At 37.2% G+C, this 15,926-nt stretch overlaps 1 protein-coding gene across 1 annotated transcript; it reads right to left on the reverse strand.

Moving 5' to 3' along the window:
- Positions 1-890: 890 nt before the first annotated feature.
- Positions 891-4,006, reverse strand: LOC113346649 (ferredoxin--nitrite reductase, chloroplastic-like). Its single transcript, XM_026590125.1, has 4 exons — positions 3,491-4,006; positions 2,476-2,830; positions 2,057-2,345; positions 891-1,971 (listed from the first exon to the last, which is right to left on the reverse strand). Exons 1-4 carry the CDS (start codon positions 3,885-3,887, stop codon positions 1,234-1,236), a joined length of 1,779 nt encoding a protein of 592 aa, XP_026445910.1. The 5' UTR covers positions 3,888-4,006; the 3' UTR covers positions 891-1,233.
- Between the last annotated feature and the right edge of the window lie 11,920 nt (positions 4,007-15,926).

Consider the following 15,926-nt stretch of genomic DNA (forward strand, 5'->3'; position numbering starts at 1 on the left):
TAACTCTTGGATGTATTTTCCTTGATTGAGTCTGACTGTCTAGTTGAATCTCTTGGAAATATATTGAAGTTAGTCTATACAGATTGCCTAAACGAAATACTGGGTGTGGTTGTTAAACCCCTAGTTTTTCAAAATAAATAGACTTTCTTCGGAAAGTAACAATGAAGCAGTACAAATGAACTTGATTCACAAGCATCAATTAGTAGACAAGTAACTGGCACATCAATACCTCTTATGCGCCAGAAGCAACAAGTCTGTCGTAAACAGTTAGCCAAAAGAAGAAACCAATCTATGGTGGGTATTAGTATCCATATATACCCGTCTACGGTGACTACAATTGAGACCCATCTTCCACCAACTTCTCATACATAGACTTCACTGGAAAGACTTTGGAGCTTGTAGAGACCGCTCAACGACATCTTCAAGATCGGAATTAGAAGAGAAAGCCAGTAACTCGGCAACAAAAAATTCCTATTCAGCTCTAGCAGTTTGATTAAGCATTTTAGGAATACCAAATTCCAGATAAGTCCATTTTCAACTCCCGGAACCAGATCATCTACAGCTGTAGGGAAAATTAGGCAATTATCAAGCCAAAATCTAACCATTATACCTTTATGGACTTTATACATAGTTCATAAAATTAGAAATATGCTTCATTACGGTTCCTCGAATTGACCTACGTCCATTCTGGATTCTTTGCAAGCCAATCAACCATGTCTTTCAAGGTGATGCTGAACTGTGAGCTTTACTCCTATCCCATCCGCTCATGTATAACAAACTATCTCGCTAAATAATTTTTCCCTCCATTAGTTTCTCTTTGGAGGAGTTGTCTTACCAAAGTAGCCTTCTAAAGATGCAATGTCCACTCAAACGACGAAGTACTACAAAAAGAACAGAAAAAAGCGAATAGAAATTAAGTTTATTCCTCCTAAAAATTACAATCAAATGCACCCATCTCTCCCTCCATAACCCGCTTCGATCTACATTTTTGCTCCCATTCTATGATTTACAGAGACTTAGTTGCAGCTGGGGAAGGATCAGTTAGACCCATGTAGTTCATGTGCAAGACCCAACCATCTAAATGCTCTTTTTTTCCTCTCATCCCAGACATTCCCACTTTGTTCCCAAATCACAACAACTCTTTTGGGACTAAATTGATTATCCACACTGTAATACCTTACCCCGAGAGTTTTATTGAAAAACAATATTCAAAAATAGAAATTAAAAACTCTCTTAATCTTCTTCTTCAATCTCTCTTGGAACAGCACCAAATTTCTCTTTTAAGATGTCAACAACCAAGGGTACCAAATTCTTAACGGGAACTGCCTTTTTATATACCTCTGCCAAATGGGAATCACTTCCAATTCTCCCACCTAAGTAAACATCAGCTCCCTCGCATATCTTTCCATTTTCATCTCTGGCCATGCAACCCATGAAACCTATATCAGCAACTTGAACTTGTCCACAGGTGTTCGGGCAACCTGTCCAATGTATTCTCACGGGTCTTGTCACCTCGACTAGCTTATGAACCTCCTCAGCTACCTGCAGTGCCCTAGCTTTAGTTTCAATAATGGCTTGTCCACAGAACTGGTTACCTGTGCAGGCTACCAATCCTTTCATAAGAATTGGTGGTTCGGGTGAGAATCTGTCCTTCAACAAGGGCTCATTGAGTAACTTTTCGATTTTTGAGTTTTCAATGTTTGGAATTATGATGTTTTGTTCTACTGTGAGACGGAGTTCACTTGACCCGTACTCATCAGCTAAGCGTGCTAGCTCAAACATGTCGTCCGCTTGAAGTCGACCCACTGGCACATGGAGACCTACAAAGCTTAAGCCTTCTTGTTTTTGCGGATGGACACCAAAGTAGTCTCTTCTTTCCCACTGCGCTTGGACTAAATCTTCTTCAGATGATCTTTCCAGCTCTTGTTGGGGCAATCTTTTTACTACCTCTGATCTGAAGCCTTCAACACCCTGCATTTTTTTGTAAGAGGTTAAGGTTCGATTGAGCAGCTCAAGATATTTCTTAAAGAAGTTGTTAGGCAGAATAAACACTCACGAGTTCGTCAATTAACCACATCATTCGTGTTTTTTGTCGATTTCCTCTGGTACCCAAGTCCCTGTATGCCTCTAGAATAGCTTTACAAACTGGGACTATGTCGTCTGCTGGAACCCAAGCATCTAGAGGTATTGCTTCGGCGCATCGTTTAGGGCTGAAGAATCCACCCACTAGCAAATTGAATCCAAACCTTCCATTCTTGGTGGCTGGCATGTACGCAAGATCATTGATGTGGGGATGTTCATAGAGATCATGAGTACCCACAACAGCAACATTCCACTTCCTTGGCCTGTATTCATCCAACAAATATAAACGAACATTAGCAACCAATCTATGAAGGTCACATCAAGGTTCTAGAATTACTCCGACTTAAAGAGATACAATTCAATTATGAACAAACACTGGATAAGTAAACTTACAAGTTGGTGAAGTCGAGGTTCCCACGAGAGTTGTCGGTGATGAATTGAGATAGAAGGTTAGTGTACGGTCGTGTATCAACAATCTCAAGTGGGTCTATTCCAGCAAGTGGACTTCCAACAGCATTCCTCACATTGTCCATTCCACTCTGCAGACTAGTAAGTCCAACACTCAAAAGACCCTCCATTATTTCTGGTACATCAGGGAGTTCAACACCTCGAATTTGCCAGTTTTGTCTTGTTGTAACGTCTGCACATCCGTCTTTTCCATACTTCTTTATAACACTTGCTAGATAACGAGTTTGTTCGCTCGTTGTTACTCCATTTGGTAACTTCAATCTCATCATAAATCTCCCATCTAACAGGTTCAAAATAATACCAAAATCAATAATACATCTTTCACATATCAGACTTCCAGATTACTACTAACAAGATAAAGTAAGCAAAAACCCAACTGATCACACTCTGCAGTTACCAAACATTTGCGACTGTGGGTACCAAAACTTGTGGCCGATTAGTGTGCGGGCTTGGGTTCAATGCCTTGGAATTCAGGTTCAGTCCCAAGCTAATAAATTGAGTCCGATGTGAAACCGGGTTGGTTTCTGGTTATTAAAACTCCGTTTCCCCTTAGCTAGAAGGAATCTAAAACAAGTACCACGCCACAAGATGCTGATTGCTGAGTGGGGCCTACGTGACCTAACTTATAAAGTAGTGGGGCCCTGATATGATATGTCGGCACGACTAATCCATTATTATACACATGTACAGATAACGAAAGCATAAACCATGATGAATATTCTAAAAGTCAACAAAGGCTAAATTCGCAATCTCGAGACGAGTAGATTATCTACATATCCGACCGTTCATAACTAATGTTACTGCCTTTTATTTAAATCATTAATCAAACTAAATTAATTTAAATTAAAGCTGACTGCAGAACTAAACTAATGGAAAAAACAACGAAATGAAAATATTTTTCAAAAATTAATCAAAGAATTGGTAAAGAAAATGAACTTACATTGATGCTTTCGGCGATGAAAAAGACCCAACCATTTCAGACGAACATCAATATCATCTTTAGTAGACTTGGATTTCTCAAGTTCTTCAAGAGAAATTTGTGAAAGTTCTTTAATACCATCTTCCACTACTAACTTCATAGGTTCTCTTTCAATTTTGATTTTCTCAGATGGATTAATACCTTGTCTAAATTTCTCTTTCAGTATCCAATATCCATCTTTCTTTTCAACTCTTGGTTCTAATCTTGATTCATCAACACCGTCAGTAGTAGTGGTACTTGACGAAGAAGGAGTTGTTAGTGTTTGAGTGATCGTCAAACTCCTTGATTTTCTTCGATTGGATGATTGGATCTGTGACGTTGGTAGGATAAACCGTAAGGAGGAAGATGAAGAAGACATTTTTGGAGATGAAGTTGTGGGGGAGAGGTTGAAATTGTAAGGGTTTAAATGAGGGATTCATAGTTTAAGTAGTGGATCGAAATTGGCCTCTAAGAAAATACAAGATGATGTTTTCGACAATGCGGTGGTGGTTTAGGGACTCTTGAGTGCAGCTAAAGGTCACCTCTACTGTCTTATTTCACGATTACCTCACATTGACCATAATACCCTTTCTTAATTACGAAGCAAATTTGTTCCCAATATCTGCCATAAGTTTACATGTTGGTGCCTTTGATGGTATATGCCCTTTGATCCGTTTTAAAAACAATAGAATAAAAGTGTATGCCGTTTGGCTAAGGTCTTTAAAGAACTGATGAGATACTAGCCGTCAACCATTAGGCTAAGTCCTATGGACTAGATATCTAGTTGTTAGATTGGACATCCACGTCAGCTAGGGCAATCTTTTAAGTCCTATGAAATGGCTAATCTAGCAGCTAGATTAGAAGACCACGTCAGCGGAACCACCATCCGTTCAGCGTTGAGCGCTGTTTGGTTCAGCGCTTTAAATCTCAGTTGTTAAATCAGAAAATTTTCTCTCAGAGCTGAATCGTTCAGCGTTTTGGTTACTTTTGAGCGTTGAACGGTTCAGCTTTTGAAACTAGATGCTAGTTGAACTGCGAGCAAATGCTATGAGAGAGAAGTAGCAGGTACAGGTGTTAACATTTTTCCGACATTTATTTTTTGATTTGCAACACTTTTTGGCCAATCTAGCAGCTCAATCTAGTCCATAAGACTTAGCCTTAGGGCCATCGTGAAGAGACCGACTCTTATGCTTAATGTTAGTTATATCGAGATTTTATAATTTTTCTTTCATGTACGTATCCATGAAAAAAGGAAGTCATATTGGTATTTTTGTGCATTAAAAGAATACTAATTGAGGTTTTCATGCATTAGGAAAATACTAGTTACGTTTTATCGTAGTTCTAAATTTACCGCCGGTATATTTTTACAAAAGGGAAAATTTTTTTGCAAACTATTAAGTAATGGTTTTCGTGTCATTGGATCCTTCCCCTTCATGTAATTATATTTTTCGTTCAACTTTCAATATTAATTTTATCTTTTGTAAAAGTTACAGCAATTAAAGATGCAAATCATGCAATAACAAAAACACTTCTTCACGAGGGAAAGAATGTGTTTACCACAATTCAACATTAAATTTTGCGAGATCGTGAGAGCAACTGCAATGGTGCGATCAAACTCATAGACCAAAGACAAGAGAAAAGACCAAATTTAAGTTTAGTCCGTGGTGTTACACCAGGGTGGAAGAGTAAATTTGGTCGCTTGGATCACATTATATGCCCGCCCCATCACAAGATCACATTATATGCACGCCCCATCAGCCATCAGACGAACTTTATATGTACGCCTCACTCCGGATCACATTATATGCCCGCCCCATCACCAGGATCACATTATATGTCCGTCTCATCAACAGGATCACATTATATACATGCCGGATGACAAACGAATATTATACGTCCGCTCGACTATATATAGTTTTGGTCTTGGTCCCCGACCAAATATAGTCTGGAATTTGGTCTTGGTCCGGATTTTAGTCTTTACTCTGTCCCGCTGTGTCTCGTCTCTAGACCATAGTTATAGGTTTGATCGTCCACCGTGGTTGCTTTGAGCAACTTTTAACATCTTATTTTCCTTTTCTTTCAAGTATTACCATCACGTTGAATTAAGGGTGCACAGGAACCGAGTCGAAAAATCGGACCGTGCCGGAACCGGTGGAACCGTACCTGTTTTTGTACCGAACCGAGGAATGGGGTACAGGTATCGGTCCAAAAAATAAGAACCGACCTCTAGGGGTACAAGTACACGGTCATATACATGTCTCGTACCGTCCCGTCCCGTTTGTACCGACTGATATAGACCGTTGGTTTTAGGGATTTGCAAGACCTGTATGTTAACGGTTTTACTGATTCAAGAGTCTTTTTCGTTTGATACAAGAGCGTGGTGACTTCTGTATTCCACTAAGATGAAACAAGCAGTCCTATTTTGCTTGTTCCAGGTTCTTGTGTGAAATTTACTTACTCGGGTGTATATAGTTGCAGCTCCAAAGATTTCCAAGCTTGTCTATACAAATTATTAATGGTTTCTAAATATCTACTATTTAATGGTTTCTAAATACACAAAATTGGTTAAAAAGACCAAAATCAACAATTCCTGGGTGAAATGGACAGTTAGATTTTGATACTGTTTAAATGGAGAAAAATGTAAAAATAGGCAGGATGAAACCAATTTCATCCTTACTATTCTGTTTTTTGGCCATTTCATCCAAACTATTTTTTACTCGTCCATTTGAACCGTGATTTAAAAATATTTGGATAAATGACTCATTTTCCGTTCTAAATATCTACTACACTGGTGTCATGTGTCCTGTGGATTTGGGTTTCTTTACAAATGGAACTTTTTGCAAAATGTGTCATGTGGATTTCCGTTTCTTTATCAGTTTAGTCCAATCCCTAAGAGCAACTGCAGTGGTGCGATCAAAACCAAAGATCAAAGATCAAAAAAAAGACCAAAATTTGGGTTTAGTCCGTGTTGTGACGCAACGGTACATGATTAAAATTTCGTCAGGCGGACTTTAAAAGTCCGCCCCATTTTTTTTTGGAAAATTTCATCAGGCGGACTTTAAAAGTCCGCCCCATTTTTTGTACATTTCATCAGGCGGACTTTAAAAGTCCGCCCCATTAAAATTTCATCAGGCGGACTTTAAAAGTCCGCCCCATTCTTTGTAAATTTTAACAGGCGGACTTTTAAAGTCCGCCTCATTCTTTTTCTTTTTTTATTTAATTAAAATTTCATCGGGCGTAATTTAAATCTCCGCCCGTTAACAAGCGTACTTTAAATTTACGCCCAGCAACAAGCGTACTTTAAATTTACGCCCGACTATATTAGAATTTGGGATTTGGTCGCGACCATATTTGGTCTGGAATTTGATCTTTGGTTAGGATTTGATCTTTACTCCGTCCCACTGTGTTACGATCTCATCCCAAATTTTTGGTTATACTCGCCCACTGTGGATGCTCTAAGAGCGTAACCTTTCATACACTTGAATAATACACAATGTATATTTCTGTCATGAACTTTTCTTGCTAGTGATATAAAGAACATTGTTTACGATTTCAATTTGTAAATGAATCTTTCAGTTAGAAGTTGTGCATTCGCGAACAGTGAGACTCTCAGATGCAATATCTTTGATTAGATTTTCGTTCTACCATTACAGATGGGAATGGTTGGATTTTATGACTTATATGCAGCTCAATGTTCTTGCAGAAAACTGGACACTGAATTACATAAAAGACATTATCCATCTTAAAGAATGCAAGCTCTTTTTAAAATCCTTACACACTGCATCACATGACATATTTTGTAAATAAGTACCTACTGGTATCGGAACCGTGCCTGGTACCGTATTTGTCCCGAATGGTACCGGAACCGAGGACAAAAGTACAAGTACCGGTCCAAAATCTAAGAACCTAGATAAGGGAGGTACAGGTACTCGGCTTCGGCAAGAACCGAGCCGAACCGTACCGTGTGCACCCTTAGATTGAATAATTTTATGTTGAGTTGAATATTTCTAATTTAGACACCATTTATCTAAATTCTACTAGTGCATATCATATCTGATGTGCTAGTAATCCATAATGGTATTGAAATCATGCAGTTACCAAACCCTCAACTGGTTTTATTCACTGCTCATTAAACACAATACTTTGGCATAAACTGGATAAGAAATACCACATTAACTCGCTAAGCATAAATCCTTCGTTTCCAATCAGGGGATATTCTCGTACATTCACTTAAAGAAGCGGCTAAATGTTAACTACAATGTCTATGCTCCACTGTTTGTGTTTGGTTCCTAAAGAAAAGTAAAGGACATCCTTGTAATATCTATTAATTTTTTATAGACCACCCGTTATTCAAACAAAGAAAAATGTTAGAGGCGTACAGATGTAGACTGGCAAGACGATTTGGCCTCCACGAGCAGCAAGAGCCACTAGCTCGGCACACGCCATTTCAGAGCCGGATTGTCTTTGGGCCCGTTGGATCCGTTAACTGTGTGTGAGATAGTTCGTTCTTGCACTAGTTTTGTTTGGGAAATTCTAATTTGCTACTTAACCAACATCAATTACAAAAACGAAGGGACTTGAATCCCTCAAATGATATGTTCATCAAGATTATCTATATAAACAAGGAAGCCATAATTTCGTAATTATGTTTTCGATAATAAGTTTGAACAACTGTATTAATGGGTAAAGGTGTATCTACACAAAATAGATTCTTTTTTGATCGATAAAGAAAAATATATTAGAACAAAAAATAAGAGTATAAAAAAGCAGATGCAAGTTGAGACGTACATAATACATATATTACATTTGTAAACCTTAACTTTTATATTTTATATTTTAGCTCTAATGCAAGGGGACACACGACGAAGGTAAGGGTTGTCAGCCGCGTCAAAACATTTACTATACCTTCTACGGTGATTTAGAGTAGTAAGTAGAGATTCGTATCCACAAACTGCATGAAATTGTTATTTCTTTCAACTTCATATGTTACTAGGGGTTTGAAAAATTACTAAACTAAGTTAATTTAAACAAAACTAATAAAGTGAAAATGAAGTAAATAAAAGTTGATAACAAGGTGAGAAAATACCAGCTAAGGGTTTTGTCCCAATCATGCTCCTCAATCAATTAGAGTCAACATCCACTCTCTTTTCAAGCCAATAACACCAGGACATCCTATCGAGAGCATACTCCGGTAAATTCCATATGTCATCGTATACCAACGATGAATATGCAATTCTTCTTAGCAAACAACCCAATGCAACGTGTTATTAAGTTTAATCCCCCAAGAGCATTAGGTTCTTTGTGTTTAGCTAATCAATATAATAGAAGTACTACGAGTATTTTATTAAACAGAGGCCAAGATTTTTATATGCAATCACACGAAGGTTTTGAATACCACCGGGAATGATATTATGCTGCTATAACCGGGTCTTACAATATTCCGTATCTCTGAACCTTAGTTTAGCTTTAGATATGAATATATATATATATATGTTCACTTCGTGTGCATCCTCGATAAAGATATCTCTAATCATACCAACTAATAGGAAAATTAGCTAGTCACAGTTTTACTAAAACCCCATGAAAAATATATAAATAAAGATTAAGAATGGTTTTCCTCTTAGGGAAAACCCTAGGTTTAAGATGTAGCAAGTGTAGAAGGTGCTGTCGAAGAGATGATAAAAGATGATTTGTTTGAGCCTTAGATGTCTTCTTATACAGTCTTTTATGCTTGGTTCTCAAGTACCCTTTTTTTCTAGGGGTTTGGAAACCTATTAGGACCAAGTTTCCTTGATTCAGAAGTCTAAGAAGTAACTTCTTCTTTCCTTATCACGCAGGCCCAATAAGGCCCAACAACCAACATAACCAAATCAAAGTTGATTTCAGTATTTTGCTCATAATTTCTTAGTCCAACCTCGGAATGACCTCATTCTTTTTTTTTTGGCTATGTCTTGTCATTCTCTTAATGATAACGAGATAAAATCATGTAATTTAACAAGTTTCATTTGGTCCATGATTCTTCTTCACTTGTAGCGCTTCAGTTCCTTAACAATTAAGAGCCATTTCCACTTCTTTTGGTTGATTTTTCATAACAAAAACTACAAAATAGAAGAACAAAATTAAAAGTAATAGCTAATATAAGTATGAATTTGATACTAAGAATATGTAAATTATGCATTTATCAAGAGGTTAATTATACATGGCCATTTGTACATGCACGATAACGGCCTTTAGTAAAATCCCTAAACTTGTTTTTACAATTTAAATTATTAAAATCAAATGTGAAAATGGTAGAATAAAAAACTTACAGATTGTTATTCAGGAAAACACTTTGCAGAAAAAATTTGGGATCTAGTTCAATAATGAAAGAATTCTAAGATAATATTTATGCATCCAATACTCATAATCGATATAAATCAGCAATGTGGTAACTCTCTTTGCTTAATCCCTTCACCGTTCCATGACCATGAATTGTATTTCTTGGGAGGGTTCGACCACACCTAGTAACTTATTCCTTGATGATCGAATTTGACATTATACTAGTGGGTGTTGGACCCAAGAGCTTAAGGTTGAAAGCTTTTTTTTCTAATAGGCAGACAAAAAAAATGAACTGAATGTTATCTTTTTACAAGGACCAACAATACATGAAGGACTAAACGATTCAGACCACTATTTAGAGATGTTGTTTGAGAAAAACATAAGATGCCAGAGCTTTTTTTCTAATAGGTAGACAAAAACATAAGATGCCAGAGCATGTGCATTGTTGTTAGCATCTTTTTTTGCAAACTTGAAGGAGATAGAGAGAAAAAAAAATTATTCCTTTCGTTCCACTCTAGATGATGTTCTTGAAGTTTTCACGCACATTAAGAAATGGTGAGAGATATGAAAATTTTCCATCTATACCCTTGAGAAAAGTATTCAAACATTAATTGTTATCAGCGCATTTAAAAATAAACTTATAGTTCCAGAATAAAATGTTAAGATATTATTTTTGTGGAAAAATATGAAATCCTTTAAGTACTGTGGAACAAGAAAATAACCCCAAAACATCATTTAAATTGGAACGGGGGAGTATAATTTTATCTTTGATCTGCAGGAATAGCTGTCTCGGACTCCAGGGGATTCGTTGAAATCCTCATTCGAAATTATTGTTACTTCTTGAGAATCACACTTAATAGTGAAGTAGAAGTTATCTCGCAACTCGTCATTCGCCAAATACAAGGGCGATACAATGATAATGATCCTTCGTTACAAAAGTACCTACAACTTGTTGATCAATATTATGCTTGCATACCAAACATCATCTGGTGACACATATGTAGAAAAGATAATCGTTATGCTGATGCGCTGGAATTCATCTCATCAATAATGGTAGATCCATAGAAAATATTTATCAAGATAGAATGGTTGAAGCACCCATATATAGATTTGGAAGATCGGAGTATGGAGATGATGGTTTTGAAAAATCATGAAGAAGAAAAGGAATTAGGAGAATCTGATTGGCGAACTCAGTTCACATATACCTGGTAAAAAGGGAGTTGCCAAAAGATAGGTTGTTAGCAATAGATAAAAAGCAAATCGACAAATTATAAGCTGCGAGAAGGAATCTTGCATAGGGGATCTTTCTTCGGACCATTGTTGATATGTCTGTCACGAGAATAAGGGATGAAGATATAGAAAACTATACATTACGGAGATGCAGGCAATCATAATGAGACAAGATCACTAGCACATAAAGTAAAGGACAGGGTTATTTTTGGCCCTATTGCATGATGATGCGAAGGAAGTCACCACGAGGTACGAAGAGTGTCAGCGCTTTGGAAAAAGAATCCATGCTCCAGCCACGAGATTAAATTCAGTTGTAAGTGTATGGACCTTCGCAAAGTGGGGTATTGGTATTATAGAACTACTTGTTCCAGACTCCAGGCAACCAAAATATATGATTATCGCCACAAATTACTTTAGAAAGTGGGTGGAAGCAAAATCTACTCAACATATTTGTGATATTGATGTATTCGCTTTAATTTTTGAACAAATAATCTACAAATTTGGAATTTAAATACAGTTCGTCTCAGATAATGAGAAGAAATTCGAAGAGGAAAATGTTGATATGTTATTTAACATATTCAAAATCCAACGAGGAAAATCGAATCCACTATATCTCCAAAGTAATGGTCAAGCAGAGCCGACAAATAAGACGATTGATGATATCTTAAAGAAAAAACTTGATGGCCATCATAAGGGTTGGTGCAAGCAACTTCATAATGTGTTATAGGCTTACAGAACAACGAGGCGAGATGCAACTGGAATGTCACATTTTTGCTTAAGATATGGAGTAGAGGTATTTTTACCAACTGGGGTTATCATACCAACTACGAAGCGGGAAACCTGAAACAGAAATTTAAATGCAAACTTGATTTTGTCAAAGTTGGATGATCTGGAGGAGAATAAAGAGATTGCGCTGAAACATATGGTAAATTACCATCAAAGATTGTAGCGCGAATGTAACAAGTGAGTTAAGGAGTGAAGTTTCCAACCTGGCGAGCTAGTCCTACGAGAATTACCTCTATACCAGCGAGGACCAGGAGGCAATCTAGAACCAACTTGTTAAGGCCCCTATATCATCAAGAGAATCGTGGGAAATTGAGCATATGAGATGGTCGATAGAGAAGGAAAAAAGCTGGATCACAAGCTTGATCACCCATGGAATTCAGAGTATATCAAAAAATACTATCCTTGAGCGAAGAAAACCTAATTATTATATCGCGGAGAATTTCAGTTATGTATTGATCAAGAAATATTAATGAAAATTGGCTTATCCCTTCTTTATATTAATGAGCAATAGGGCATAGTAAGACCTCTTCAACATGATGATAATAACCAAAAGTAAAAGGATAAGACCCCTTCAACAAGCAAAATAAGACCTAAACAGGTAAAATAAGACCTCTTCAACAAGTGAATAAGACCTCATTAGGAGGCTGATAAGACCCCAAATATACTTAAAACCTCTACTAGGGAGGCCAGATACCCAATCTTTGGTGTGCACCCTAGTTCGCACATTAAGTAAGAGGCACAACTACGAAAGCCCTTAAGCACGGATATTGGGAAAACCCTAGAGATATTCACACGAGGCACATTAAGTAAGTCCTGGTCGTCGGATACCGTCGAGCTAAACATTTGGAAAAATACATCTGGTGTGTGGTGTAGAAATAGACAAGGGCGCCGACGTTGAACTATGGGTTCCCGGGACGTCTGGAGCGTCACCGACCATTACCAGTTGGCAAGTCCTTGCTACGATATATCCGGTCCTTAAGAAACCCCTTAGGGTGTCATCTCGTAACCATAGCCCCATCGACAAAGGGATAAGAGGTCACGAAAAAAAAACTGATTGTTGACAAATATGGATGGGGGGAGCCAGACTGTACCAGTCTGGGGTAAGCTTCCTTGAAGGGGCAGTCAGGGGGAATATAAAGGGACAACACCCTCCTCCAGGGAGCTGAGAGACCATATAATGTAAGGTTGGGGGGATATTACTCACGAGAGTATTTAGATATAACTCTTGGATGTGTTTTCCTTGATTGAGTCTGACTGTGTAGTTGATTCTCTTGGAATTATATTGGAGTTAGTCCATACAGATTGTCGAACGAAATATTAGGTGTGGTTGTTGAAAAAACGGGGGGTCTAACAACCACACCCAATATTTCGCTTGCCAATTATTATGGACTAACTCCAATATACTTTCAAGAGAATCAACTAGACAGTCAGACTCAATCTTCAAAAGTACATCCAAGAGTTATATCTTTATTTCTCAATTCAATCTGCAATCAAACAAATAGGAATTTGTGAGATCGATTGAATATAAAAAATAACTGGGACGGTATCAAAAACCAATATCCAAGTGTCAATTAATTTAATCAAAAATCAAAGGTTGGATTCACAATTGATTGAACTTAAGCACAACCTGTGATATTTCAATTATATAAACAAATATAATGCGGAAGAGAAATAACAAAGACACCAGAAATTTTGTTAACGAGGAAACCTCAAATGCAGAAAAACCCCGGGACCTAGTCCAGATTTGAACACCACACTGTATTAAGCCGCTACAGACACTATCCTACTCCAAGTTAACTTCGGAATGGAATGTAGTTGAGCCCTAACCAATCTCACAGTGATCAAGGTACAATCGCTTTCCTTACACCTCTAGAACCATGCCAGATTCTGCGCACTTGATTCCTTTGGTTGATCTCACCTACAACTAAGAGCTGCTACGACCCAAATTCGAAGACTTGATAAACCAATCTGTCTCACACAAAAAAGTATAGATAAATTTGTCTCCCACAGATATACCTATGAGTTTTGTTCCGTGTTTTGATAAATCAAGTTGAACATGAACCAATTGATGCACCAGACTTATATTCCCGAATAACATCCTAGTAATATCAATCACCTCACAATAATCTTAATCGTATGGTAGCGACACAAGATATTGTGGAATCACAAACGATGAGACGGAGATGTTTGTGACTACTTTTTATCTTGCCTATCATAGATTAAATCTCGAACAAATCTTAGAGAAGATAGTACTCAACACGATAAAAAAATAGCAAGATCAGAACGCGCAAATACAGAGAAAATAGTTGAGTATGGCTTCACAATGCCAATGAAGTCTTTAAGTCGTTAACCTACTGGGTTATGGAAAAATCTAAGGTTAAAGAAGAATCGACTCTAGTCACAACTAGTATCACACAGGAGGTGTGGGGATTGGGTTTCCCAGTTGCTAGAGTTCTCCCTTATATAGTCTTCAAATCAGGGTTTGCAATTAATGTTACCTTGGTAACAAAGCATTCAATATCCACCGTTAGATAAAAACCTGATTAGACTCAAGCTAATATCTTTCAACCGTTAGGTCGAATTTAGATTGTTACTCACAAATGAAAAGTGACTTCATTTAGATATGAGTAACCGTACCTAAACGTGTACACCTTTGTTGTCTCAGCAATAGTTAACGGAAGTTAGCCATATGAACACTTTCATATCAACCATAACTAGTTCAAATGACTCAAATGAAACTAGTTCTAGAGTTGTTCAATTATTTATATTCTCATAGACGTATACAAGACACAATTGAAGAAAATTTGATTTTGATTCACTCGAATCAATTAATGAACATTATAGCCACGGTTTGCAAAAGATTGCATTCCTTAATATATGAATGTATTAGTTCATGAACAAACCGATTTTAGAACATAACTTACTCAAGTATGCAAACGGGTACGCATACCTAGTGTCGAACTAAGTTCGGGTTCGCCAGTATGTGAAACTCAGTTGGATTTCCGGAACTTGAAGCTCACGCCAGTAATCATACCGGTATGCATACTAAGTTCCCGGACTTTCATTAACCAACCAGTACGCATACGGGTATGCATACTATGGTTCCCGGACTTGGAATAACTTGCAACAGTTAGCATGCAAGTATGCATACTGTGATATATCCAATCATGGTTAATTGTTCTAAATTCCCATTTCAATCATTGAAACATTCTTGGAAGAAGAAATCTATCTCACACAAACTATTAGCTTCAAAGCAATTTTCAAGTGATCAAATGATCAATACGAAACATTTCAAGTCTACATCAAATGAATGTCTCACACAAATCATGTAAGATGTTACAAGGCGATTTTCACATGATCATATTTTGACTTCCATCAAGAATATAAGATGAACTTGGTTAAAGCAAAAGCTTACCAACACATATTTCGAGAAATATGTAAGCGAGTTAAACTCAGCTCGAAATATCAAATGTGTATAATCTAAGTCTATATATATGTACGACTTTTGTCTCAAATAGGATATAGAGCATATAGACTTTTGAGTGATAGATGAGTTCAAGTCTCCACATACCTTTTGTTGATGAAGTTCCACAAGCTCCCCTTAGTAGTTCTTCGTCTTCAATCGATGAACGCTGTGAAGTCTAATGCTCAACTACACTTTCTATCATAATCCGAGACTTAGCTATAAGTAGACTAGAAATCAAGACTTATAGTTTTGGCAACTAAACTTGACAAACAAGCTTGAGATATCAACGCTTGCGAGTTCGACCGAGCAGTGCTCTAACAGTTGTTAGACCCTCTTTTTTTTAGAAATCCACATTTAGATAGTATTTATATTTACCTAGGTACATTTTTGTGATGTTTGTGATTTTTGTGATTTCTATGCATATGAATGTATTTTTCCTAAGTATACAAAAAAAGAAAAATTATCTGTTAAGGTAGATCTCTGTATAAGAATAACCTCCATATAAAAATATTTTTGTGGTCCCTACGGTATTCTTTTACAGAGGTTTTACTATATGTGTGTTTGTGTAGGACGTATCGCCAGCACCCCACCATCTCAACCTCCTGTTTAACCATCGTC

Source organism: Papaver somniferum, chromosome 2 (genome assembly GCF_003573695.1).
Source record: "Papaver somniferum cultivar HN1 chromosome 2, ASM357369v1, whole genome shotgun sequence".
NCBI lineage: Eukaryota > Viridiplantae > Streptophyta > Magnoliopsida > Ranunculales > Papaveraceae > Papaver > Papaver somniferum.

What these genes read in the sequence shown, in the direction of transcription:
- LOC113346649 (XM_026590125.1), bottom strand. Translation starts at nt 3,887, where the DNA reads ATGTCTTCTTCATCTTCCTCCTTACGGTTTATCCTACCAACGTCACAG. An exon ending in TCATCGCCGAAAGCATCAAT is followed by an intron (nt 2,831 to 3,490) that starts GTAAGTTCATTT and finishes TGAACCTGTTAG; the next exon opens with ATGGGAGATTTATGATGAGA. An exon ending in TGTGGTTAATTGACGAACTC is followed by an intron (nt 1,972 to 2,056) that starts GTGAGTGTTTAT and finishes AAAAAAATGCAG; the next exon opens with GGTGTTGAAGGCTTCAGATC.